Raw genomic sequence first — 23,999 nt, forward strand, 5'->3', positions numbered from 1 at the left:
TATTACATTAAAGATTATATAATATACCATTAGGAGAATCGAACATTCGACCTTTTTCCCTACTAGCAGGTGTTAGTCTTATTAACCGAGCAATCCTACGATTGTTTTGATATTATTTTTAAGTCGCATATTAACATTGACGAGTGACCGCCTTCTTTTATATTTCTATAGAGATAAACTTTTTAGCTGATCACCTAGTAAAGAGGGCTAAGTCATTAGTGTGCATGATTATTTGGCCAACATCCACTTATTAGTTGTGGGCTTTGTGTATCCGTTTCTTTGGAGCTTCAATACTGGATTTTTCTACAACAAGAAAAAAAAAAAGTCTTATTGGTAAAGACTTGAGATAAAATCTTATATCATAAAACAATACAATGACATAACCTTTGACCCGTGTGTTGATTATTTAACACGGAAAGTTTTAATCGTGTAGTTCACCACCAGAGGTAGTGGTTTAGTAGTCTCAAGCTCACTCCCTAGTGGCTTGATAGTTCTTATATCTCAAAGTTTAAATCCCCTTTGGCCATTCATTTCCAAGGTTTAAAGTATTGATATCGAGTATCATATCGGTCATGTGATTTTAAGAGATGTATCGTCCCATATCGAGTATTGTATCGTTCTGACAAATATATTTTAGTACAATTTAATAGAGAGACGTATCGAGATGTATCGTATCGATTGTGTCAAATATAGATACGTATTGACTAGTATCGTGGGATACTTTAGACCTTGTTTGTTTATCATAATGGGCAGTGTGTGCTTTTCTGCCAATCACCATCGGTAGGGGTGTCAACGGTGCGGTTTGAGGCTGAAAAACACCTAGTCCAAACACGACCCATTAGCAAAATAACGGTTTCGGGACCGGTTTTGGTTTTGTGTGGTTTGGGTTCAGGCTAACTAACGGTTTGTGCTAACGATTCAAATTTAGATTGACTAACGGTTTATGGTTTATAATAAAAAGAATAAAAAGAACCAATTGAGCATCCTACAACAAAAGCAAAAATTATATTAAAAGCAAAGTAGCTATTGGTCAATTTTCATTAAAAAAAAACCCACCAATTCTATAAAAATCAAGAACCTAGATATAAAGTAGTTAAATGACTATTTGATCTTTGAATTCATGCTTATTTTTTTTGATTATCTATTCCAACTATCTAATGGTAATATAATGATTTAAATACTGTTTAATGTAAAATTATAAAACCGGTTATAACGGGTTGCGGTTCGGTTTTGGATTGGTGCGGGCTCCACAACTCTCAAACCAATTACGGTCCATTAAGGTTCGATTTGGACCGGTTCGGACTATAACTGGCCAGTGCGATTCAGTTTTAATGGTTCGGGCTATAAATTGACACCTGTGGTCCACCGGCTTCCGTTTCTAACATTACCTAGCAAAAAAAAAAAAAAATATTGCTTAATTCCCACATTTTGGTTCCTTATTCTAATACCGTTTCGTGGCGAACGAGCCGACTCGTCTTCCTTCCCAGGAATCAGATCCAACTATCGAAGAACATCACGATTTACTTCATTATTTTTTTTTATCTCCACGACCTCCAGTTCTTCATTTCAAGTTTTCAACTCTCACTTCGTCGGTGTCAATTTTTTTAGCTTCTGTTCTGCGTCTAATTTCACAGATAAACAGGGTTTATAGGCAAGAACTTCATCGATGATTCATTTTGTAGAGATTTACATTTAATCGTATCGATTTCAAAATTTGCCGGGAAACCTAAGTAGCAGTTGGCATTTTGGACGGGAAATTCAAGATCTGCAAAGTGAAGATCCTCTGCTATTTCTTTACGGATCTCGAGTTTGGCTGCATGGTTCAAGAAATTTAGTATCTCCTGAAGAAATTTTCAACTTTCACGGGATGCAATGTGTAATATAATTTTCTGCTTCAGTATTAGATTGGATCTTGGCCTGGGTTTCTCTTGATATGGATGGCAGACTAGGGTTTAGGTTACAAATCTTGATAATCCGGTGTTCCTCAAGGAGTTTGCGTATGTTTGAAGGTACTTAATTTGTAAAATCTCGATAAAGAACTTCTGCTGTTCTATTTTAGCTCTCACTGGGAGAGGGGAGTTTGGTTAAGTTCATTCCTCGAAAATATGTTTTGGAGGGAACGTGAAAAGGAAAATAAGGAACCGAATGGAGGCCATCTTTGTGGGCAAGTTCGAGTGCTTATCGTTGGAGATTCAGGTGTGCTTTTAAGACTTCGGTTCTAGTTATTCTTTTCGTTTTCCTACACTTTCTTCATTTGTGATGAAGTTAGAATTATTGTTAGAAGTGTCTTTTTTTCTCTGTTTTTTTTTTCCTTTTGGTGATTGCATTAATATGGTGAGATCCGGTTAATGGAATTTTGCTATTGGGGTCTACATGATGCTTAGACTTTCTATATTAGTTTGTTTACCTGTGGTCTGAGTATGATTCTGACATTAGTATTTTTCAGGGTATTACGTTTAGATGGATTTTGGTGAATAAAACCAGTAAACCTTTTTTCCCCCTCAGGTTGATGGAAATTCATCAGAACAAGAGACTAAACTACAAAACTGGTGTAACTATGATAATTAAAAGTGCAGTTGGTACATTTAACAAAGCATGACAGAAGCAATTGGGATGAAACATACCATAAATAAGCAAAACCCATCGTACTAGAATAATTTTAGCTTTTTTCTATAGATTCTGCTTAGGCTTTTCCTACTGAAACCAGATTCAGGTTTGTTTCCCTCACGGTTTGGAGGCTCCACATGCTTTCATCTGGGTTGTTGCTTGAATGGTCAACACGTTGAGTGGTTTATTGGAGAATTTAACTAGAAGCTATGTGCTAATCTTTAAATTCATGCTGATGTGTGTATCAATTGAACAAGTAGGAGTCACTGTGGTGGCTAATTCTATCTATTTGAAGTTGCTAATTTGAAAATTTGGTACACATTTTTTCGGTCCTAGCTGTTATTTCAGAGCTTCTATGGAGTTGATACTTTGCTCACCTTAGGGAAGGAGCAATAGGGATGCTTAATTGTTGCCACTTTTTGGTTTGTTCGGAAGCCATATCATCTGAGAAGTTTCCTTAGTAGTCTTGCCTGGAGCAATTGTCGTCGATTATATTTGAAGAGATTGATTATTAGTTCAAGTAACCACCCTATTTTGTTGGAGAGTTCCTTTCAGGTTGCACTTTGACAAAATTCTGATTGTTTCTCTATGGCACTTAAGGATTGCATCTTCAAGAATTGAATGGATGGTTGTTTTGATTTTCCTAGCCAACCTCGGGGAAAGAGGATCCCTTAGAACTATATCATGGGACTCATTTGGGGTCTTATTTCTGCAATTCCCATCCACAAAATCCCTATATCACTGCATGTATCTTTATTCTAAACATACAGTACCTTCTGAGGATGACTTTCTCTTTCTTCCCACCTTGTCTGGTTTTTTCTTTAAAGTGATGGAAATCTTAACTAAATTTCTGATTCTTATTTATTGTGGCTTTTGTACTGATTTGTTATCTGCCTCATTTGTTTAGCATTAGAAATGTTGAATTGATTTTCATCTTCAATCTTCTGGCAGGTGTGGGAAAAACTTCACTTGTCCATCTTATCTTAAAAGGTTCTTCCATCAGTCGCCCTTCTCAAACAATTGGATGTTCAGTTGGGGTGAAGGTGATTACTAATATCAGTTATCTTGTCTAAGGCTTTTAGGAGTTAAGGCCTTACTAAGAAATACAACTAAGACTCTCAACTCTTCTTTTATCCAGCATACCCCTTATGGAAGTCCAAGCAGTTCTTCTAATAGCATTAAGGGTGATGCAGAGAGGGATTTCTTTGTTGAACTTTGGGATGTGTCGGGACATGAGCGATACAAAGACTGCCGCTCGCTTTTCTATTCACAAATCAATGGTGAAGACTGTTCTCAGTGATTTTGAAGTTGCTATTTTAATCTTGTTTGCTGATGGATTATCCAATGAATATAGCATGATTGCTGAATGGTTTCTTTGATCTTATTTCCGTAGTTAATTGAAACCTTAGTACATATTAAGGAAAGAATAATTGGCCTACCATAGAATGATGACACCTTTGATCTGTTTAAATAAGACCATATGGTTAATTGCACATTTTGTTTTATAATACTTAATTTAGACAGAAAGTCAAATTCCTTGTTCAAGTATATAAGATGTGTTTCCTGCTGGATGGATGGAGTACATTTTTCACTTTTTGGTAGCACAAAGGAAGGAGTACATTCCTTGGGGCTTGATTTGAGATATCCTGTCCCAACCAGGTTAGTTAGATACTGATGTGCTGCTTTAGATGACATGTTGTTTTTATTTTTTATAATACTTAATTTAGACAGAAAGTCAAATTCCTTGTTCGACTATATAAGAGGTGTTTTCTGCTGGATGGATGGAGTACATTTCTTGGGCCTTGATTTGAGTATCGTGTCCCAACCAGGTTAGTTAGATACTGATGTGCTGCTTTAGATGACAAATTGAAATATGGTGGACTCTCTTGAAGGTTATGGGTGCTAGGTATGGTTTCTGGATATAATAGGATCTTCCTGGTTGGAGCCATTTAATGGTGGCTATTGGCTAATTAGATTTACCCACTCCCCACCCCTAAAACACACATGCACTCTCAAAAAATACAAACCAAAAAAAGTTAAAAAAAGCTAGTACTTGTAATGACAGGCAAGGGAAGGATTGTTCTGCTGTTGCCTCCCTACTTGAGTACTTATTTTCTATTTAATCCTGTTTCTAAGTTGGTCCAGTTTTGATCATTTACTGGTCTGTTGATTTATATGTACTCCTGTTTTGCTTGATTTCTCCAGGTGTTATTTTTGTATATGATCTCTCTCAAAGAAGGACAAAAACTAGCTTGCAGAAGTGGGCAGCAGATATTGCCGCAACTGGGACATTCTCTGCCCCTCTAGGATCTGGTGGGCCTGGTGGCCTTCCTGTTCCATACATTGTTGTTGGTAACAAAACAGATATTGCTGGAAAGGAAAGAAATAGAGTAAGCAGTGGCAATCTTGTTGATGTTGCTCGCCAGTGGGTTGAGAAGCAGGGCCTTCTTCCATCAAGTGAAGATCTTCCTCTGACAGAGAGCTTTCCTGGCACTGGGGGCCTTTTAGCTGTGAGTTGATTAATTAAATGTTTTCAAATCTTACTGCCCTTATGGCGTTTAAGTGCTTCTTTGTATTGATGATGAATCAGATTCCTCAGTTTCATTGAAGTCATAGACTGGCTTCCTAGTTTATGAGTCAGTGAAATGGAAGTTGCACTTCAATTACATTGTATATTGGTCCATATCCAATAACCATGATGTGGACCTCCTATGTTTGGGTTCTCATCAATTCCTGGGGTTGGTGGTGTTTAGTGGAGGGCCATTCTTTTTGCATGATTATGGTTGTGCTATTATATTATTGAGACTCATTGTTTATCAGAAAAAGAAAATCTGGAGGTGTTGAAAACCCATGGTTATATATGTTCATAAACGTGATTCTGATTTCTCACTTTTTAATTGGTTACCCTTCTTATGTCTGTCATTTTCCTTTTCTTTCCCTTATTCTGGTTTTACCCACTTTGTTCTGTTTGGATCCATTTAGCTAACCCCTTTTAGTTGGGATAAGGCTGAGGTTGTTGTTTGTTTCTTCTGTTTTCTGGGAAAAAAAAAACTTGATTTTTAGTCTTCAAATCGTGCTATAAATCCAGTCAGGTGGTTGAACTACCCTGACAATGTTCATGGCTATAGGATGAGGCCATATGTGAGAAAACTTATCTTTTTTAACAATTTCAATTTGTTGTACTTGTCTGTCTACATATGCATTACTCTCCAGTTTTGTGTTATGGATGATAGAGACGTAAAGTGGTTGGGTGGTTCTATATTGCTTAACATGTATATATTTGTGTCTAAAAGCTTGTGTCCATGCGTATTGACCATTTTCATGCATTTCTTTCTGTTCAATATCATTGATATGCTACACAAGAATACTTCAAACCTTGTTGTTTGATAGATGACATGGATTTGGTGGATGTTTAAAGCTTGGTCCTTGGACAGATTTCTTGCAATGGATCAATTCAATAAGAGAGAATCAACTGGCGAACATATGTGTTTCTAGGCCTTGAAGAAGATTTCCTAAGAAGAGGATATGAGTCAATATATTCTCTTTCCTTGTTAGTGAGTTCTAAGCTATAGGCTCATTACATAAATCCCATGGGTTAATGTCAAGGTCCTTAAATAGCATTCTCTATTTAGAGAACGATACTGAATGTAAGGTTGATGCTTCGTCTGAGGTAGAACTACTACATGATTAATTCTGATGGAACTCTAAATCTCTTTTCAATTGCAAATGGATAGACCAGATTTTCAATTGCAAATGGATAGACCATGCGGCATTCCAAATCGGGTTTTTCTGTATATGAGGAACTGGTTTTTTCACTTATTTTTGAAATTATTATTTGAGTTGGTAGTATATGACTGCTAATTTCTGTTTTACATCAATAGGCTGCCAAAGAAGGAAGGTATGATAAGGAAGCAATAATGAAGTTTTTCCGTATGGTACTTGCTTGACCTTGCCTTTAATTGTCTTAATTGTGCCTGTTGAGTGATCCTCCAAGGCTAAACACTAAATGGATCAATCATTTCAGTTGATTAGGAGAAGATATTTCTCAGATGATCTTCCTGCATCAAGTCCATGGTCTACTATGCCAGTTCAGAGACCCTACCACCGTTCAGGAGAGATTTCAAGTGATGATGATCACTTCAACCAGAATATGAGGTCTACTCTACAACTTGGACCTTTTCTTATTATTTGTCTTTCTAATTGCATTTTCCTTATTCTGGAAAAAGTGTCTACTAATACTGGTTTTATTCATCCCGAAAAAGAAAAAAAAAAATGATGATTCTTGTTATTATTATTTTAAACTTCTGTAACATATCTTCTTTCTTCCCTCAAATTCTTTTGTGTAAATTGCTTCCTAATGTCTATTTGGTTATATTTTTGCTTCTTGTGAGAAAATGTGGCCACTGGAATCATTGACACTATTATGCCATAGGGTTCATGCCTAATTTGTCCAACTGCTATTGAAAACTGCAGTTGCACTTATCATTTGTTCTTTCCTGAAACTTGGTTGAATGTGAATTTTGAATTGAGGTTTCCATTGGCTTAGTCAAAATTACATGTCATTGCCATTGACCGCAGTTTGAGCGGGGACCCATACAAATACAATGCGCAGCCTCCCCTTCCGGCTCAACGCAATCTCAAGCCACCTCCCACACTTAATCCTCAACAGCCGGTGTCTGTGGCTGAGAATTACAGCCTCCCAAGATTTATGCTTAATGAATCCCCCGAAGTTGGCAACACGAGATCCAAGCGAATGGATATCAATGTCTGATTTCTTTATGTTCCTCCGAAGGATGTTTTTCTGAAATTCAAGATTCAAGTGAAAGCTTATCTGTCAACATCAAAAGAAAACGGATATGAATATATTGTGCAGGTTCAATTCTTCTATTCTGCCTTATTCTTGTAACTTGCCCCATCTGTTTGTTAATTGTTTGGACTGTTCCATTGGGTTGGGGGTGCAGGGGGGTGTTTGGTTGAATGTATAATGATTGATTTATTCAAATATCAAACTCAGTGAAAAGTCTTTGTTCTTTTTTCTTGTGAAAAAACTTTTTTTCAAATTCTTCAGCAAATCAAAGATATAAATAGTACCTGACTCCAGTTGGACCTTATAAAAATTTCTCAGCAGGCAACGATTGAACCCTCCAGGCCGGAAGACTGAAATATGCTTTTGAAGAGTTTCAGTGTTGTTAACAGGAGGGGAAAAGATGGGATAGAAAATTTGACTGAAATTTTGCTTGTGTGTGTGTGTTTTCTACTCTTCACCCAAAGGGCACCATTTATCCTCTGAAACCTAATTCATCTGTTAGTGTATTGTTCCACAATACCCCCAATGAACTCAAATCCTGCTGGCGAAGAGATCTGCTCCCCTTTGAACTTTTCCACTGGAACTGGGAGACATGTCATGGTTCATCCATTGCCTTTGTTGGGTGCCGACAAAGTTAAACGTTAACTAGTTTATAACCTTTTCTGTGATATACCGTCTCGGTCATATGTATCGTTTCAATTGTTAGGGATATATAATGCATCTAAAATCAGCTTTTTCGTTCGGTTCGTTTTCTTGTATTTTTAGAGAGATAAATGCTGTTGCTGACCCCTTAGCTCGGAAGGTCCAGTCTATAGGGAGCATGACTGTTTGACCCTTTTTCACTCCTTGGTTGTGGGATCCTTCTTTCATTTCCTAGGCTTTGCCGCTTTGATAAAGTAGTCTTTGTTACTAGGAAAAAGGAAAAAAACCAAAACAACATTTGACCCATGTATAACAACACAAGCAAGAATCCATGTTGGTATGTCCCAACCAATGAAGTCATCTCTCTTGACCCATTCTGGAGCTTCCTAGAAAAGAATTGCTACCAATGGTATCTGTACCACAGTCCATGTCGAGATTTTCGATTTTGGCTTGACAAATGAGTCCTGTAATCAGAAATTTTGAATAAGCCCGAGATCCCTTCATTTGATTAAAATGCAAAATGGGATGGATTGAAGCATCACAAGTTAAAAGAACCAGGCTTTTGATAGTCTGAAATACAGGGGTCCTTGGGGCCAAAAAAGTACAGGGGTCTCACTTACTCTGGAGAACTTATTCCTCAGAATGATGTGGGACTTTAGTAGGTGTCGTATTGATGTTGAAGTGGCAATGGGGTTGCTCAAATACCAATAAAAAAAAGTTTTTCTTTAAAAAAAACGAGCCATCTTTCGAATGGTCGAGATTTAATTGAATTCATGTGATGTGCATCCAACAGTGGGTACCAAAGGCACAACCACGTCAGATGCACTGATGCACTACCCAGGCAAGATCATCCAACATGGTGGTGCCTATGGTGCCCAATATTGGATGGACGCTATATGGATTCCATTAAACTCAGCTGCTTAGAAGACCATATGCACATATAACCAACTTAAGTGAAAAGATCGGTTTTTCTTTGAAACGAATTCAACCAAGTTTTTAATGGCTGGATTAATAGAATTCATACAACGTTCATCCAACACTGGGCAGCATAGGCACCACCAAATCAGAGGGACTAGCCTAGCAACATCCCCTTTTCGTGCAATTCATGGCTCATAAGATTTAATTTAGCCAAAGCATTGTGCCCATTTTATGCTAAGGAAACTTTTAGCAACCACCCCTGAGTTATCGTCTAAAATTAATGCCGTCCCTAAGCTATCCTGGTCATGGTGAGACGATCTTCTTAACAAAACAGTAATTATAATTTGTATGTAAAATTTTCTTAATTCATTTGCAGTTGACACCACAACATTGTAACAAAACCAAAGTGAAAGCAAACCAACCAGAATCTGAGGAAGAGAGGAGAATTCATAGATGAGACCCAAATACAGTGGGAGAGGAGGTGCTGAACCATGATAGATTCAGGCTACTACTCTACTCTCATGGTGCTCACATTTATTTATAATCTAGCAAGTACTCTGTAGAAAACCCACTAAAACTCCCAACATCAAATTACAATCTAATGGGGAAAGATGAAAGAACAGAACAACTCTAACTCTTAAGATCAACTCACAACACGATGAGGGCATTCCCCCAATCGTTAACAATCATCATTGTCAAATTATTCCTTGGGTCTTACTGCATTCTTCTCTTTGTAGTCCTCCTTACTTCTTGTTGATTTGTCTCTGTTTAATTGTTTGGTTTCCTGCAACCAAATATTCACTCATGTATAACTGAAAAAGAAATGGGTTTTGTAGGCCTGAGTAAGATGTTCTTGCGCAAATAGATCGAACAGACAATTACACACACAAGAACCTCAAGAAGGCAGATGAAGAGAAAATAACAGATAGGGTTTCAAATGCTGACCAGATACCTCGGTGCTATCATAATTTGGATCATTTGGATCTGGTGGATAAACTTCATCTACATCAAGTAATCCACCCCATGTTCCTTTTCCACCGGAACCACCTGGAAAGAAAAAATTTATGGTCTTTGCTACTGAATGGAGATCAAATGCTCAAGCTTTCAGATAAAATCAAATCCAGTTGCAAACCTTTTTTAGGACGCCCATCTCTTCCAGAATGTGAATGCCTGTCATGTTTAACTGGACTTCCATTCCCAGGGCTATGCTGTCCTTGATGAATTCTCGGAGACCTCGGAGGCTTTGTGGCAGGTAAATGATCCATTACCTTGGAATCAGATTGGATCATTTTCCTTTGCTCCTCTTGTGGAAATCCATTGTTTAACTCCATAATAACTGAAAATGAACATCAACATGAGCTTACTGGTTCCAAAAGACTATATTTGAATGGCATTCTTCAGTGAAAATGAAGCAATCCAATCCTACATGTTCAGCTTTTAAGTTCGCTTCTGAATCAACGATCCTTATCACCCATACGGCACAAGAAGGATGTTTCAATCCTCGGAACGAACTGTTTTTAGATGCCTTCAAAAAACTTGGAGAAATATAGAAATTCTTCAATAAGATACACAGAGAGAAACAGAGGAAGAGAAAAGAAGGTGCAGATATACAAATAAATAATCTCAAATTTCTATAACCATAAATCTAAAACTACAAAAGGTCGATGACCCAATTGTAAAAGTAATTCAATTTCAGTTAGTCATTAAGAAACAGTACACTGATCCAAGTTATATTCTGCCTAAAATGATTTATGATGAAAGGCAAGAGTAATTTTAGATCCATATTCAAAAACGAAGGATGAAAATGATAAACTAAAAGCCTGCTAATGGCTATCAGAGTTTCAAGAAATGCTACCCTTCAGCAGAAATTGATTCACAAGAAAGAAAATACCCAGATCGAATGGTGAGAATTCATGGTGTCTTTTGCTATAAAAAGGAAGACTTGCAGAGCTTAAGGATAGTTAAGGTGTACGTACCGTGTGGTATGGAAGCAAATTTAGGTGAGAAGTGAAGTATAAACGAACATAAATGAGGACGAATCAGGAAGTTAGGAAAAAAAGAAGAGAGAGGGACTGAGGGTGAAACTTATAGGGCTTTCCGGGCTCGACTTCATGCTAGGCAATTCATGTTCTGTGAAGATCTGGACCGTTAGTTTCAGATGTTGTGCATTAATTACGCAGCACCCAAGCAATTTCCGGGCTTTTCTCTGACATTTCAAAACTGAAAATCCTGGAAAACCGTTAGTCAAGCAACTGTATCCCTACAGTACGGTTGTCTGTACACTTAATTCTGTATAATATTAGCCGTATATATATACTTGTATCGGTACAAACATACATGTAGATGCTAACCCGGGTTTTTCGTATATACAAGACAAATGTCTTTGTCTTTCCTGCATTGTTATTTGAGAGTGTTATGTGTCTAGTGGGTTTGATTAAAATAGTTTTATTTCAAAGTTTTTGACATACTAGTCAAGTACTTAACATTTGGTGTCAAAGCTAACGTTACGTGAAAAAAAAAAAAATTTATAAGAAGGAGGTTTCCCCATGCCCCATGGGGTCCGCTAGAAGCCCAATGGACCAATGGGTCTCATGGACCAACTGAAAACTTGGCCTTCACTCCAAAATGAAATTACTCGACTTCAACCAACCCAACCAAACCGTGTTGGGTTGGTTACCAATCATGGACCACACCTTCGGTTAAATGCAAATCAAACATATCTTTTGCTTTTCGTTTCTTCAATAATCAACAATTAGTACTGCATACATGTCATGATACGTAGCATGTGCTTCTCATGTTATGTCATCATTCCTGCAATTACAATATAAACACAGTTTACGTGGAATTGGACGGTTAAGATCCTTCTAGCCATCTGTCTTCGATCACTGTTGATTACTGGATACTCATTTTATTAATATGTGTTGCGATGTCGGGTAGTAAAACTTTCCGTGTATACTAAAAGCGCTTCCCGCGAGGGAAACTCGGATCAAACAACGCTGGCACCGCGCGCGGCGCGCTTGTGTCTCTGATCTCTCTCTCTCTCTGTTCGACGGTGCGGCCTCGACGCCGCCTCATTTCTTTCTCTTCTTCTCTGGTTTGGCTGTCTCTTTAGGGTTTGATAGAAATGGAGGCGGCGATGGGTCTGATGCGAAGGATCCATCCAAAGCAATCAGAAACGGCTCTCTCAGCTCTTCTAAGTCTGTTGCCTGACCATTCTTCTGATCTACTCTCTCAGATTGATCAGCCACTCCAGGTTTGTTCCACCATTTCTATGGAAAGTCTATCTCTTCATTAGGTTTTTTGTTTACACTGAATTCTTAACTTTTCTGCAATTTCGATGGGGGGTTTTATCTTCTGTTTTTCCCTGTGTTTCGAAAAGCTACAACGAAAATTGTAGTCAGTTTCCTTGCTTTCCGGTGTTTTATTCACTACATTTCGTGTAGACTTTCCTTTATTTCCCCCGTTTTGGCGGTATTCCTTGCTATATATGTTTATTTCGATAGTCTTCTAGCATGAATTTGAATCTTGAAACCTGGCCTCTTAGAATTGCATTTTTTTTTTGTTCAAATTTTGATTTTCGATTTTCTCCCTCTCAGCGTTTGAGTGATCCATCGTGATTTCCCTTTTTTTCAACTCCCCTTTTCTGTCTCTCGGGGGGCCGGTGACTTTGTGGTTCAAAAGTAGTATTAATTTAGTACTTAAGTGTGTTTTCTTCCTTTTAGACTGCAAAAAGTTCTTGATGATCGGATGAATAGTTTTAGGCGTGAATAGTGTATTGAGCCTCATTTTCTTGCTTTACGGTGAGGTCCTTTGGTTTTATGATCTGAATTTGCTTCCTAGTTCCATGGATAACCTTCCCTTTCTTTTTCTAATTATATATTGCCATTTGATATTTCTCAACACGTAGTATGATCGGTTGATGATCCCGTGTGATCTCTCTTGCCCTAACAGCATAGCAGATTTACGCATCAGAAAAATCGTGTGCAAATTAAATATCAATTTCATTCTGCAAAGGGAAAGTATGTTCTCTATGTCTTTGTTGAAGTTGGAAAGATCTGATTTTTCTTTTTGGACCAAGAGAACAGGTGTTATGTGATGTGGATTGTGGAAAGGAGTTCTTATTATGCGAATACAACAGGGATGGTGATTCCTATAGGTAAATGGTCAACTAATAACCTAATGCAAAAATGTTTGCTGATGTCGTATGTTACATTATTGCCGTCATTCCATTGCAATTTCTTGTAAATTAATTGTGGCCGTTAGACATAATGTTCTATACCAAAATTAATGGAGCCCTTTTCTTTTTATTACTAAATTATTTCATTTGTTGCTTATTTGTTAAAGTTTCTCTTTTTCTTTGTAGATCACCTTGGTCAAATAAATATCATCCACCCCTTGATGATGGACTCTACCCGTCTCGTGAGTTGAGGAAACTTGAAATCGAGGCAAATGATGTCTTCTCCATTTATCGTGACCAGTGAGGTCCTTTACTTGCCTCGTCTTTACTTTGTTCATATTTTTTATTTTTGGAAAATAATATTCAAATCTTTCCCTTTTTTAATCTCCAAAAACTCAATAGTTATGAGTTCCATTTACATGTTTTCTACTCACCTGCTGAGTGACAATGCCTGCTTCTAGAATATTAAAGCTTGCTTCATCTTCTTCCTTTTTTATTTATTTATTCTTTGTGTGTGTATATGTTTCCGAAGAAGTAATAGCAATTTGTCTTTGCCATTAACCTGGTAGGTATTATGAAGGCGGCATTTCATCAGTATATGCCATGGAAGGTGATAATGGAGGTTTTGTTGCATGTTTTTTAATAAAAAAAGGTAAGTTTTTCTATTGATCCTGCTACCAAACAACTTCACCTTGAAAGCCTTGTGATGATTCGTTTTCTTGGGGGTGAAGATGGCTCAAAAACAGGGCATGGTCGAAGGGGTTATTTGCAAGAAGGTTCCTGGGATGCTATCCATGTAATTGAGGTTAGTAGAGTTTTCTAGAAATCTAAGATGTGTCTTTGCAAATTTTCCTCCATTCTTAGCCATCATTATGCAATTTTTACTTTCCATATTAGGTGGGGCCAGAGGAAGAAGGAACAGCTCATTACTGCTTGACCAGTACCGTTATGCTGTCATTGACCACACATGTAGAGACATCGGGCTCGGGCACATTTAATTTATCAGGTTCAATTAGGAGACAGGTTTGTCCTTTTCATTGTGGCTTAGAAGGACTTCAATTTTTTATGTATCAGTTTTCTCGATTCTTTTGTGCTGCAAAACATTACATGTAGGTGCTTCCTGGCATAAGTTCAGTATCCTTTTGTTTTTTCACCCCCACTCCCAAGGACCTCTCGGCTCATACCTTTATTGGTAAATTGAAGATCACTATATATAATAACAAATTTTAAAGTGTATAAATGCCAAATGGATAAACTCCTACAATTGGGTTTGGAAGTCCTACTATCCTTTCGACACACAACCTTTGTTTTTTTTTTTTTTGGGGGGGGGGGGATTGAAGTTTTCCGGAGTTGAATGTGGGTTGGTCCTATGTATTAATTTAATTCTGAAATAGAAGCATTCACCTGTTGTAGAATGTGGGTTGGTCCTGTGTATTGATTTTATTCTGAAATAGAAGCATTCACCTGTTGTATGGTTTTTGTCATTTCCTCTTGCATGTTTGAATGCTCAAGAGAGCAGTAAAAAATTTCGGGGGAAAAGGGGGGCCCCAAAGGGTGGTATTTTAATCTTTCGTGTGTATTGATTTTATTCTGAAATAGAAGCATTCTCCTGTTGTATGGTTTTTGTCATTTCCTCTTGCATGTTTGAATGCCCAAGAGAGCAGTTATAATTTTCGTGGTAAAAGGTTGCTGCACAAGAGGTGGTATTTTATATATCTTTTTCTTTTCCCCCAAAATTTCTCCTGTTAAGAAGTCTTCACTTCATACTGCAATACCAATCCTGTGTTCAATTCAGATTGGTGGCCTAAGACAATTCAGTACCCTTTTTTTGGGGGTCAAGATTCATTAACCACCTTCTGGTTAGTTTTGCTAAGAAATAGCTTCCCTGGGCACCAGCAGACTGGAAGCTACTGAACCCCCCCCCCTTCTTTTTTTTCCCCTCAGTTCTTTGAAGTTTTATTGAAATTTGTAGCATTGTGTACTTCAGAACCTCTCTCTCTCTCTCTCTCTCTCTCTCTCTCTCTCTCTCTCTCTGAGAATTACAGTCAGACACACACACGTTGACCAGTTATTATCTGAAATTATCTCAAAATTCTCATTTTCTTTCATGACATTATTCCTGATGGGATCTACCATGCCAGATTTTATTTCTATCCAAGGATGAACTACATTCAAATACATTGTTAACACCCTATTTTACGTATGTATTATTAGGTCCAAGGCCTTGATTTTTTGTCCCAGACCTCCTTCCAGGATCATTACTAAATTTCAAAAGGAGTCATGGATTAGTTAATACATTGAAAATGGACATGCTGATTAGAATTGATTTTGTTAGTGAACCTGGTGTGCATGGGCTGCACTGTTCTCGGGATTCTCTTTTGATGTGGTTTTATCTTTTACAGACGGTTCTTTCTTTTGCAGATGAATATGGACTTTCCTCTTGAAGATGGTCACCTTTGTAACATGGGAAGGATGATCGAAGAAATGGAGAGTAAACTAAGATACTCATTGGATCAGGTAAACTGCTGCTTATGCTTTTCTTTGTTTATCTTTTAATTTTCCAAAGCCTGGCTCCTTAATTCTTGTGGTTGATCGACTTGAGCTAAATTCTTCCAATGTCATTTGGGTATCAATTTGTGGGGGTAAATGTTCTGAATGTACGAGTCTGTGAATAACAGGTCTATTTTGGGAAGACAAGGGAGATGATCTGCACTCTCCGACCACCTGCTGAAGTGGTGCAATTGAGGATGCTTGAGAGCTGATGCACGTACCATGAAAAGATAGTATATAAGCTGTTGCTTTTCATTTAATCAATGCTGTGCACGTTACTGCAGGGTATTTTGATTATGAATGTCGCTTACCCTCAGTTTGCTATTGCACTTGATATGGTGAATCTCTCTGTTTCTCTACGTTCTTCTAGATGTTAAAAGGTATCCTCTCCTGGTTAATCTTTCTGTCGGTTATATCTATCCTGCTCTAACGATATCATGGATGGTGTGTGGATTGAGGACGGGCAACAGGTTTCAGGACATTATAACTTAGGAACCATACCCCCAAAAAGTTAATTGCAGATAGTCAAAAAATAGTCTCCTTTGTGCAGATAGGGCTTTGTTGGAAAAATATAAAAAAATTGGGTAACACGGTTTTGTTAGATAGTTAATAACCCCAATAGTACCCAGACATTCCAATTTCTCTCTTTCATTATAGCTTTCACTTTTTATTGTGTACAATTAATGGGTAAGGATGAAACAGATCAAGCAGACTAAAACTCTCAGGCCAGATCCGATCTCCCCCTTCACTACCTAACGGCAACACTTTTACCAGCATTTATAAGCCCATGAAGTTGAAGAAATTCCCATATCGGAGATGCTCGTACACTATTAATTCACATAAAATCCAGCGAACAAAAGAGTTGGAAGATCTTCAAAAAAATAAGTTAAGTAGAAGTGGGGATGGTAAACCCAGACAACCGAAGTAGCAAAAACTCATTGGCAAGGTAAACTATTCTCTATCTCAAGTAAGTGTGAAATAGAGATCAGCAGAGCAGGGGGGGAAAACAAAGAAATAAATGATAAAGAATTGAAGCCGACCCAGTTGATGCAGAACCCCTTGGAAGCATAAATCAGTGAGGCATAAAGCCGTCCACTGGAAATTATTAATGACTTAATAGTCTCATAAGAAATCAAGCGCTGCTGCAGAAAAACAAATCTGAGACGATAAGAATGATAAAAAAAAATATAATCTTTGTCAGATAAAAGAAATTAGAAGAACTGGGCTGGATCTAATATAGCCTTGAGCGGTGAGAAATGTTATCTATCTATAACTAACTTAAATGTTGTACCTGACCTTAAATAGGACCGATTAGATTCCCGTAATCAACTCCATTTTATTTGAAAACTGTTTATTCTTGCCGTTGGCCGTCGCGGACAAGTTAGGTAGCAAATTACTAATCAGACTCACAGAGCTGGATGGTGTAAGCAACAGAATTAAGAGACAAACAAGCAGAGAACTACTTTTATTTCTCGTCTTGAAGTGTGTAGAGTATTCTTCAGCCAGTGTCAAAAAAAGAATGAGTTGTGGATTGCTAATAGTTTCAAAAATCAGCAGCCGCTGACAAGTGTAAGTTGTACTTACTATATTCTCCACATGGATTAATCTAATGGCTGAACCTACAAAATGGAAATCATCAATGGTAAGCTAAAGATCTCTATTCAGGGCATAATTCGGCAAAAACAGGCAGTCTTCTCCGCAGAGAAGGCCCGTACAGAACATTACGGATGTTAGAGTCAACTGTTTCCCTGGTTGCAGGCTCCTTACTGGAACAGGGGAGTCGCATCTCGATGCCATCATCCTCTGGAAACCAGTCTAGTGCGGCAGAGCATTCCTCCAGTTTGAATTTCGTCGTTGATTTCTTCATCCCCGGAGGGGGAGTTGCAGACGCTACCAACGCAGTGATATGACGGAGGCGGCTTTTGGCTGAATGAGTGCTAGTTCCTGAGCTCGAGGATTTGCACACCTGTACTTGGTCAATGGAAAATAGACTTAGAGAACAACAACATAACAAGAGTTCCCATTATTTTGAAGTATTTGTTCCCTAATTCTTATATGAAAAACGAACTAAACTCAGGGGAAATCGGTGTGTAACATAATCAGATTATGGATGCATCAATGAATGTGGTGAAAAAGTTTGTTATAAAACACCCCGCTTACTTCGGATTTGCTGTTCTTGTTAATATAGCGGCCGGGACGCAGTTCCTCTTTTCCATGGGCGAACTGCAAAACAAATATCGCCATTAGCAACAGGAGAAAGAACTACTAAACGACGGCTTTGCTCAAAGATTATGCAACTCGAAAAAGGAATTTTCTTCTTTCTTTTATTGGGGTCGAAGACTCAAAAGGATCAACATCAAATTCTAGCAGTCTTGTTTACCTTCAAGGAAAAATAAAATAAAAAATCTAGTAATCTTCCATGCTTTCAAACTGCCACGCAACTGTACCCCTGAAACAATTTATAACTACGCGCGTATACTAATGGAAAAACGAAAATAAGGAAGTCGTAATTCGACCATGACTACGACTTCCTATAATACGTAAAAGAATTCAACGTCAACATATCCGAATCCTCAAACTGTCTTGGCTTCTGGATGATCAAAATAAAATAAATTTTGTAAAATCAAAAGTCAAATCCCTTAGATTGCAGATATACCAAGAAACCCAAGGCACACCAAAATGCGCTGAAGACCAGACCAGCTTTTGCAGATATACGCGGTTGTAAATCGCTTCTCCTAAATCCTTCGCCATATTAGCGCTCTTTCTTGCCTAAAACAGGAAGAAAATGGGGGAGAATGATTTTCTTTAATTCCATACTAGAAAGTAGTTGTGGCGGGGGTTTGTTGTTCCATTTTCGAAGTAAAAGGCGAAAGGACCCCGCCGGGGATGGTGGGTGGGCTTTGTTTCGTTTCCTGATTTCAGAATTGCAGCTGATTCAGACGAATACCATCTGCTTGTATATATTTGCAACCAAGGAAGCAAAGAGAAGCATTGTAATTTACGTGAAAGAGAAGAGATGAGGCAACCAAACTTACTTGCAGAGATGATGAGACTTTAGGACGACCACTCACCTGGCATTTGGTGCCGTAGCGACAACTCCCCGTGTCCTCCCATGACCGGCAAATCTCCGTCTTATAGAGGCTGTTTCCAGGAGACAAGGTGCCGGAATCTGAACTCGACCTTGAACGTCCTCCCGGTACCGATCCAACAAGAATCCCATCCATTACAAGTACGTCCTCTTCGACTTTAACCGGTGTAGCGAACAAGGGCGGCGACCTAGATGGCGGCGTTTCAAGGTTGTCGATCATTGACAGAGGACGAGGAGACAGCGGAGAACTATAAGAGGAGAAGTTGGAGCCATGGTGGTACTTTTGCATTAGTAGAGGATGAAAGTCATGAAACTTGCTAGAATCAATGATAGGAGTTGAGAACGCGTCGACAGGAGTTTGAACGGCAGCAGCCGCTGCCGCAAGGGGGTAATGCATCAGTGCAGAGTCCATCTCGAGTGGATCGGGAGTTCGAGAATCAAATGGTGAGCTTGCAAACGATGTTAAGCCATAGCGAGCTCTGTTCAGAAGTAATTGGTGATCTTTCTGTTGATTGATCGAGGAAACACTACCGTTCCCTATTACCTTCGAGTAATTGTTCGTGTAAAATCCTTCCATCTTTACCTTTCATGTACAGTTTCACGATTCTTCTGTCCCTAAAATGGTAAACGCAAATAGCCAATTTAATAGTAATAAAATGATAATTAAATTTCGAAACTCGTCATTTCTTGGCGGTTTTTTGAAAACGGAAAACTTTATTCGAATTCCACCATCATCACTTAACAGAAGAAAAACAAGTGACTTCATGTTTCCTACTGCCACCAGTGTCAGGTAGTGTGACCACATCACCACAGGTTAACCCCTTGAAATGACCTGATAACCCCTTGGTTTCTGATGTTAAATACTCAATATTCACACTGAAAGAGGTTATCCTAGGAATTAGACACAGGGACAGCTCTCAAGCCTCAACTTACACACTCCACACAGATCTTCTAAAACAGAAACCTGAAAAAGCAGAGAGTGAGATTTTACACAAGAAAAGAAAGAGAGAAAGAGGTGTGAGGTTTCCGTTCGGTGTATGGTAACTGAGTCACGAATATCTCTCCTTCTGCAATAGACATAAAATTAATTGATTATGAAGAGAAGAAGATGTAGGAATCCAATCCGATGATATCTCGTAGCGAAAGAAGGCCAGAGACCAGAACAACACGGACGGTAAATCAAACAGATATCAAGAAAGAACAGAATCTCTTGATCTTGAAGATATGCAAAAAAACGAAATGGAGAAAGAAAGTCGAGAAAAATCAAAGATAGGAAAGAATCAACAAAGACAATGGAAAAGAAATCAATCAGAGAAACGATAGGATCTTTTGAACTCTACTAAGAAACTACGGAAGATAATCAGATCAAACAATTTTTAAGAGAAAACAAAGCAACCGGAGAAGGTTTTTTCCAAAGAATCCGTCGAAACCACTGCAACAGAAGATTAAAGGCAAATTACACAACAAATCTGCAGCCAAACCTCTGAGTCGTTGTTCAGAGGTGATTGATTGACCGAAGCTTCTTGGTTCGGAAATCGCGATCGCTGCATCTACTGTTTCAGTTCCTTAACCGTGAAGCAACAGAGCTTTGTTTAGCTCTGCGCCCCTTCGTTCTTGAATCTGGTTTTGAATGAAATACAGACTACAGAGTGACACAAGAAGTGAGAACCTCAGATAAACCTTTTATAGGCTTCGCGAAAGTACGAAGTTCGGAGTAGATTCGCGCTCCGCCACTTATGCTACACCATCAAATCTGAACCGTCCAATGAGAACTTTAATAGCTAGAATCGATAATATATCGATGATCTGACGTGGAAAAGACGGAAATGCCATCGTCTCTCACATATATAGTTGGTCTCTTCGCTGGGGACCTGAAGCTTCTGCTATCGATGGCCTATTTGGACCTGCTGCTACAGAAATGTACAGCGCTTATTCACATCAAGCAAGTCCAAGCACACCTCATAACAACTGGAATTTTCCAAATTTGCCCCTCTCGAACAAAGCTTCTGGAAATCTGCGCCATCTCCGTCGCCGGTAATCTCGACTACGCACGCGAGATTTTCCGGCGAGTCGATAATCCGGTGACCAATGACTGGAATGCCATTATTAGAGGTCTTGCACAGAGCAACGAACCCAGGAATTCTCTCACATGTTATCAAGCTATGTGTCGCAGACCACGTAAACCAGATGCTCTTACATGTTCATTTGCCCTTAAAGCCTGTGCACGATTATTAGCCCTTTTAGAAGCCAAGCAGATTCACTCTCAGCTTGTTCGCTTCGGTTTCCAAGCAGACGTCTTGTTAGTGACGACTCTACTAGATGTATATGCCAAGTCGGGTGACTTAGATAATGCACGGAACTTGTTCGATGAAATGTGTATAAGAGATATCGCTACATGGAATGCGCTGATCTCTGGCATGGCGCAAGGGAATCGACCGAGTGATGCTTTGGATCTATTCCGTCAGATGAAGGGAGAGGGGTTGAGACCGAATGAGGTTACTGTTCTTGGTGCACTTTCAGCTTGTGCGCAATTAGGTGCCTCTAGAGAGGGCGAGACTATCCATGCCTTTGTGCGAGATGAGCAGCTCGACATCAATGTGCAGGTTTGCAATGCAATCATCGATATGTATGCCAAATGTGGGTGTATTGACAAGGCATGTGATGTTTTTAATGCAATGTCCTGTGCTAGGAGTCTTGTGTCATGGAATACCATAATCATGGCACTTGCAATACATGGCCGTGGGTATCATGCTCTTGAGTTGTTCATGCAGATGCAGCACACGCAAGTGAAGCCCGATGCAGTCACATACCTTGCTGCACTTTGTGCATGCAACCATGCTGGGCTGGTTGCAGATGGGCGTAGGTTGTTTAACACTATGCTGGAGTCTGGATTGACACCTAACATTAAACACTATGGCACCCTGGTAGACCTCCTTGGTAGAGGAGGGCAGCTGGAAGAAGCTTATCAAATCATAAGATCCATGCCCATGGTCCCAGATGTGGTCCTCTGGCAAACCTTACTTGGGGCTTCCAAGACTTATGGGAATGTTGAAATGGCAGAGCTAGCATCTCAAGCTCTTGTTGAGATGGGGTCGAATACTGATGGTGATTTTGTGCTGTTATCAAATGTTTATGCTGCACATCAGAGATGGGATGATGTGGGGAAGGTCAGGGAGGCAATGAGGAATAGAGAGGTCAAAAAGGTACCTGGCTTCAGCTTTATAGAAGTGGGAGGTGTGGTACATAAGTTTGTTAATGGTGATCAGAGTCATTTGGATTGGCGGGAGATCTATAGGAAGTTGGATGAGATCCATTTTAAGATTAAGGCGTACGGCTACATGCCTGAGACTAGTTTTGTGTTGCATGATATTGGAGAAGAAGAGAAAGAGAATGCCTTATCTTACCATAGTGAGAAGTTGGCCGTGGCTTTTGGCTTGATTAGCATGGATGGTGGAACACCAATTCATGTGAATAAGAATCTTAGAATATGTGGGGATTGTCATGTTGTAATCAAGCTAATTTCTAAGATTTATGATTGTGATATTGTAGTGAGGGATCGAGTTCGATTTCACCATTTCAGAAACGGGCTTTGTTCCTGTGGAGATTATTGGTAGATATTGTTTTCATACCTATTTTTGCATATACACATAAATATATCTCTGGCACCAGGTGGGAGTAGCCATTGGTGAGACTGGATTCTTCAAGAACATGCATATTCCTTTACAATATGAATTGGATGAATCAGATATTTTGAGGTTATACAGACAGTTTCAATTGATTTATCCTCTTTGTGGTCAAGACTCCTTGCTAGAGGCTTTGAGCAAGGAAGGGCATATGGGGACATGGAAAACAAAAACATCAAAGTTGGTTGCACAGTTTGCAGTTCCATGATTGGATATAAATCAGGGACTTGTTCTATTTGTCAAATGAACAGTCAAAGAAAGCCATCTGTGAGACTGTGACAACTGTAGCAGTGGAAAGGATCCAAGTCTAAAGAGATGGGAATATACAGCTGCTCTCTTCCTGAAAAAACAGGGGAATGTAAAGCTACTTTCTAATTGATGCTGATAGGATGATGAGAGCTTCATAAAGGAGTAGCACCCTTGAGCAATTCCAGGCACCTAAGAAATGAGACAAAGCAGGAAATTTTTTGGCCACAGCCTAACCGAATAGCTCCAATTTGATGCAGGATGGTACTATACCAAGAATATACTTGCTATAGCTGTGTGGAGCTAAATCAATTATGGAGCTGCATTCTCTCTTTGATCAAAAGAGAGAGGTTCTACGAACAGATTCACCTGTCAAATGTCTAGCTAAAACATTTGTTCTTTACAATGTGATCCTTGACTTTAAAGCATTGCGGAGAGAGTTTCTTCCCCTTGTGGCTACTATGCCAAATTGAATAAGCTCCAGATTTTAGCACTTCTAGTGGACAGGAATTGTTAGCCCTTGACCAATAATGGATTTGTGGATTTCACTACTCCAGTACCTGCTCCATGAAAATCTGTTTGGTGCTTTTGAGATTTATTTCGGCACTCATGAGAAACTCTAAATAAAGAATTTGTGATTTGCTAATGAAAAGAGTGGAAATTAGTGTCCAAATCGCTTATCGGGTAAAAAAAAAGGAGTTTAGATCCCAACCTGTCAAGGTAGAGGACTGTATTGAGTCCGGATCACCTTTCCGTCGAGGGAGCATTGACCATTTTTCACCATATATTCGGTGGAGTTCACGTTTGAATATGATAAAATAGTTTAGAGGTGGGATGGGCCATATACAATATTTGTGGTAAAGGAGCGTCAATACTCCCTTTGACGGAGAGGTGAACCCCTAGTGCCCCCACACAATATTTGTGATGAAAAAACGTGAATGCTCCCTTTGATGGGGGGAGGTGACCCCTAGGGTCTGACATTCGAATTATTTTGTCATATTTAGACATGGGTTTAAACAATGTGTGTTGATTAAGCGCCAAGGGAGCATCGGATAGAGAGATAATTCAGACTGTCGCTATGCTTCCATTGCAGTTTTCAACCACATAGTATGGGTGTAGCGAACATGAAATCCACTGAGAGTTTCACATACACATTGTTAGCATTTAGACATGGATCAAGAAGGGAAAACATCCTCTATTGTGTAAGCAGTGCACTTATATGCCAAATAAGTGACTGAGAAAACAAAAAAACTAAAAGGTTATCGAGTATTTTTTTAAAAA

At 38.9% G+C, this 23,999-nt stretch overlaps 5 protein-coding genes across 10 annotated transcripts; 3 read left to right on the plus strand and 2 right to left on the minus strand.

The window, feature by feature from the left end:
- Window positions 1–1,462: 1,462 nt before the first annotated feature.
- On the plus strand, window positions 1,463–8,191 carry LOC149009241 (Ras-related small GTP-binding family protein). The gene is made up of 7 exons (XM_089163163.1): window positions 1,463–2,196; window positions 3,559–3,650; window positions 3,746–3,887; window positions 4,813–5,117; window positions 6,489–6,542; window positions 6,632–6,762; window positions 7,186–8,191. The coding sequence occupies exons 1-7, from the start codon at window positions 2,106–2,108 to the stop codon at window positions 7,376–7,378; spliced, it is 1,008 nt and encodes a 335-aa protein (XP_089019289.1). The 5' UTR covers window positions 1,463–2,105; the 3' UTR covers window positions 7,379–8,191.
- Window positions 8,192–9,330: 1,139 nt separating this feature from the next.
- On the minus strand, window positions 9,331–11,011 carry LOC149009242 (MA3 DOMAIN-CONTAINING TRANSLATION REGULATORY FACTOR 3-like). 6 transcript variants are annotated; one of them, XM_089163453.1, is made up of 5 exons: window positions 10,951–11,011; window positions 10,401–10,509; window positions 10,107–10,310; window positions 9,927–10,021; window positions 9,331–9,758 (listed from the first exon to the last, which is right to left on the minus strand). In XM_089163453.1, exons 3-5 carry the CDS (start codon window positions 10,303–10,305, stop codon window positions 9,675–9,677), a joined length of 378 nt encoding a protein of 125 aa, XP_089019579.1. In that variant the 5' UTR covers window positions 10,306–10,310; window positions 10,401–10,509; window positions 10,951–11,011; the 3' UTR covers window positions 9,331–9,674. The 6 variants fall into 6 exon arrangements, with proteins under 6 accessions (XP_089019579.1, XP_089019582.1, XP_089019580.1 ...); XM_089163456.1 differs by having other exon boundaries at window positions 10,401–10,499; window positions 10,951–10,967; XM_089163454.1 differs by lacking the exon at window positions 10,951–11,011 and adding an exon at window positions 10,866–10,937.
- Window positions 11,012–11,935: 924 nt separating this feature from the next.
- Window positions 11,936–16,755, plus strand: CPB (Subunits of heterodimeric actin filament capping protein Capz superfamily). The gene is made up of 8 exons (XM_089163742.1): window positions 11,936–12,227; window positions 13,060–13,130; window positions 13,338–13,451; window positions 13,721–13,803; window positions 13,883–13,956; window positions 14,049–14,174; window positions 15,573–15,668; window positions 15,830–16,755. Exons 1-8 carry the CDS (start codon window positions 12,099–12,101, stop codon window positions 15,911–15,913), a joined length of 777 nt encoding a protein of 258 aa, XP_089019868.1. The 5' UTR covers window positions 11,936–12,098; the 3' UTR covers window positions 15,914–16,755.
- A 603-nt stretch (window positions 16,756–17,358) lies between these two features.
- On the minus strand, window positions 17,359–19,393 carry LOC149009244 (uncharacterized). Its single transcript, XM_089160988.1, has 3 exons — window positions 18,773–19,393; window positions 17,862–17,924; window positions 17,359–17,667 (listed from the first exon to the last, which is right to left on the minus strand). Exons 1-3 carry the CDS (start codon window positions 19,364–19,366, stop codon window positions 17,359–17,361), a joined length of 966 nt encoding a protein of 321 aa, XP_089017114.1. The 5' UTR covers window positions 19,367–19,393.
- Window positions 19,394–20,666: 1,273 nt separating this feature from the next.
- Window positions 20,667–23,373, plus strand: LOC149009245 (Tetratricopeptide repeat (TPR)-like superfamily protein). Its single transcript, XM_089162302.1, has one exon. It carries the CDS (start codon window positions 20,679–20,681, stop codon window positions 22,401–22,403), a length of 1,725 nt encoding a protein of 574 aa, XP_089018428.1. The 5' UTR covers window positions 20,667–20,678; the 3' UTR covers window positions 22,404–23,373.
- Window positions 23,374–23,999: the final 626 nt, after the last annotated feature.

This window comes from Hakea prostrata, chromosome 7 (genome assembly GCF_041222555.1).
Source record: "Hakea prostrata isolate BN-2017 chromosome 7, UWA_Hpros_2, whole genome shotgun sequence".
Lineage (NCBI taxonomy): Eukaryota > Viridiplantae > Streptophyta > Magnoliopsida > Proteales > Proteaceae > Hakea > Hakea prostrata.

Bases quoted from the DNA above. Each gene is read 5' to 3' on its own strand.
- LOC149009241 (XM_089163163.1), top strand. From the start codon at position 2,106: ATGTTTTGGAGGGAACGTGAAAAGGAAAATAAGGAACCGAATGGAGGC. The intron at 2,197-3,558 runs GTGTGCTTTTAA...ATCTTCTGGCAG, and splicing joins GCTTATCGTTGGAGATTCAG to GTGTGGGAAAAACTTCACTT. The intron at 6,543-6,631 runs GTACTTGCTTGA...CAATCATTTCAG, and splicing joins TAATGAAGTTTTTCCGTATG to TTGATTAGGAGAAGATATTT.
- LOC149009244 (XM_089160988.1), bottom strand. From the start codon at position 19,366: ATGGAAGGATTTTACACGAACAATTACTCGAAGGTAATAGGGAACGGT. The intron at 17,925-18,772 runs GTGAGTGGTCGT...TTTGTTTTGCAG, and splicing joins GCTACGGCACCAAATGCCAG to TTCGCCCATGGAAAAGAGGA. The intron at 17,668-17,861 runs GTAAGCGGGGTG...GACCAAGTACAG, and splicing joins ACAAGAACAGCAAATCCGAA to GTGTGCAAATCCTCGAGCTC.
- LOC149009245 (XM_089162302.1), top strand. From the start codon at position 20,679: ATGGCCTATTTGGACCTGCTGCTACAGAAATGTACAGCGCTTATTCAC.
- CPB (XM_089163742.1), top strand. From the start codon at position 12,099: ATGGAGGCGGCGATGGGTCTGATGCGAAGGATCCATCCAAAGCAATCA. The intron at 13,131-13,337 runs GTAAATGGTCAA...TTTTCTTTGTAG, and splicing joins AGGGATGGTGATTCCTATAG to ATCACCTTGGTCAAATAAAT. The intron at 15,669-15,829 runs GTAAACTGCTGC...TGTGAATAACAG, and splicing joins TAAGATACTCATTGGATCAG to GTCTATTTTGGGAAGACAAG.
- LOC149009242 (XM_089163453.1), bottom strand. From the start codon at position 10,305: ATGGAGTTAAACAATGGATTTCCACAAGAGGAGCAAAGGAAAATGATC. The intron at 10,022-10,106 runs GTTTGCAACTGG...TTTTCTTTCCAG, and splicing joins AGATGGGCGTCCTAAAAAAG to GTGGTTCCGGTGGAAAAGGA. The intron at 9,759-9,926 runs GTATCTGGTCAG...ATTTGGTTGCAG, and splicing joins CAAATTATGATAGCACCGAG to GAAACCAAACAATTAAACAG.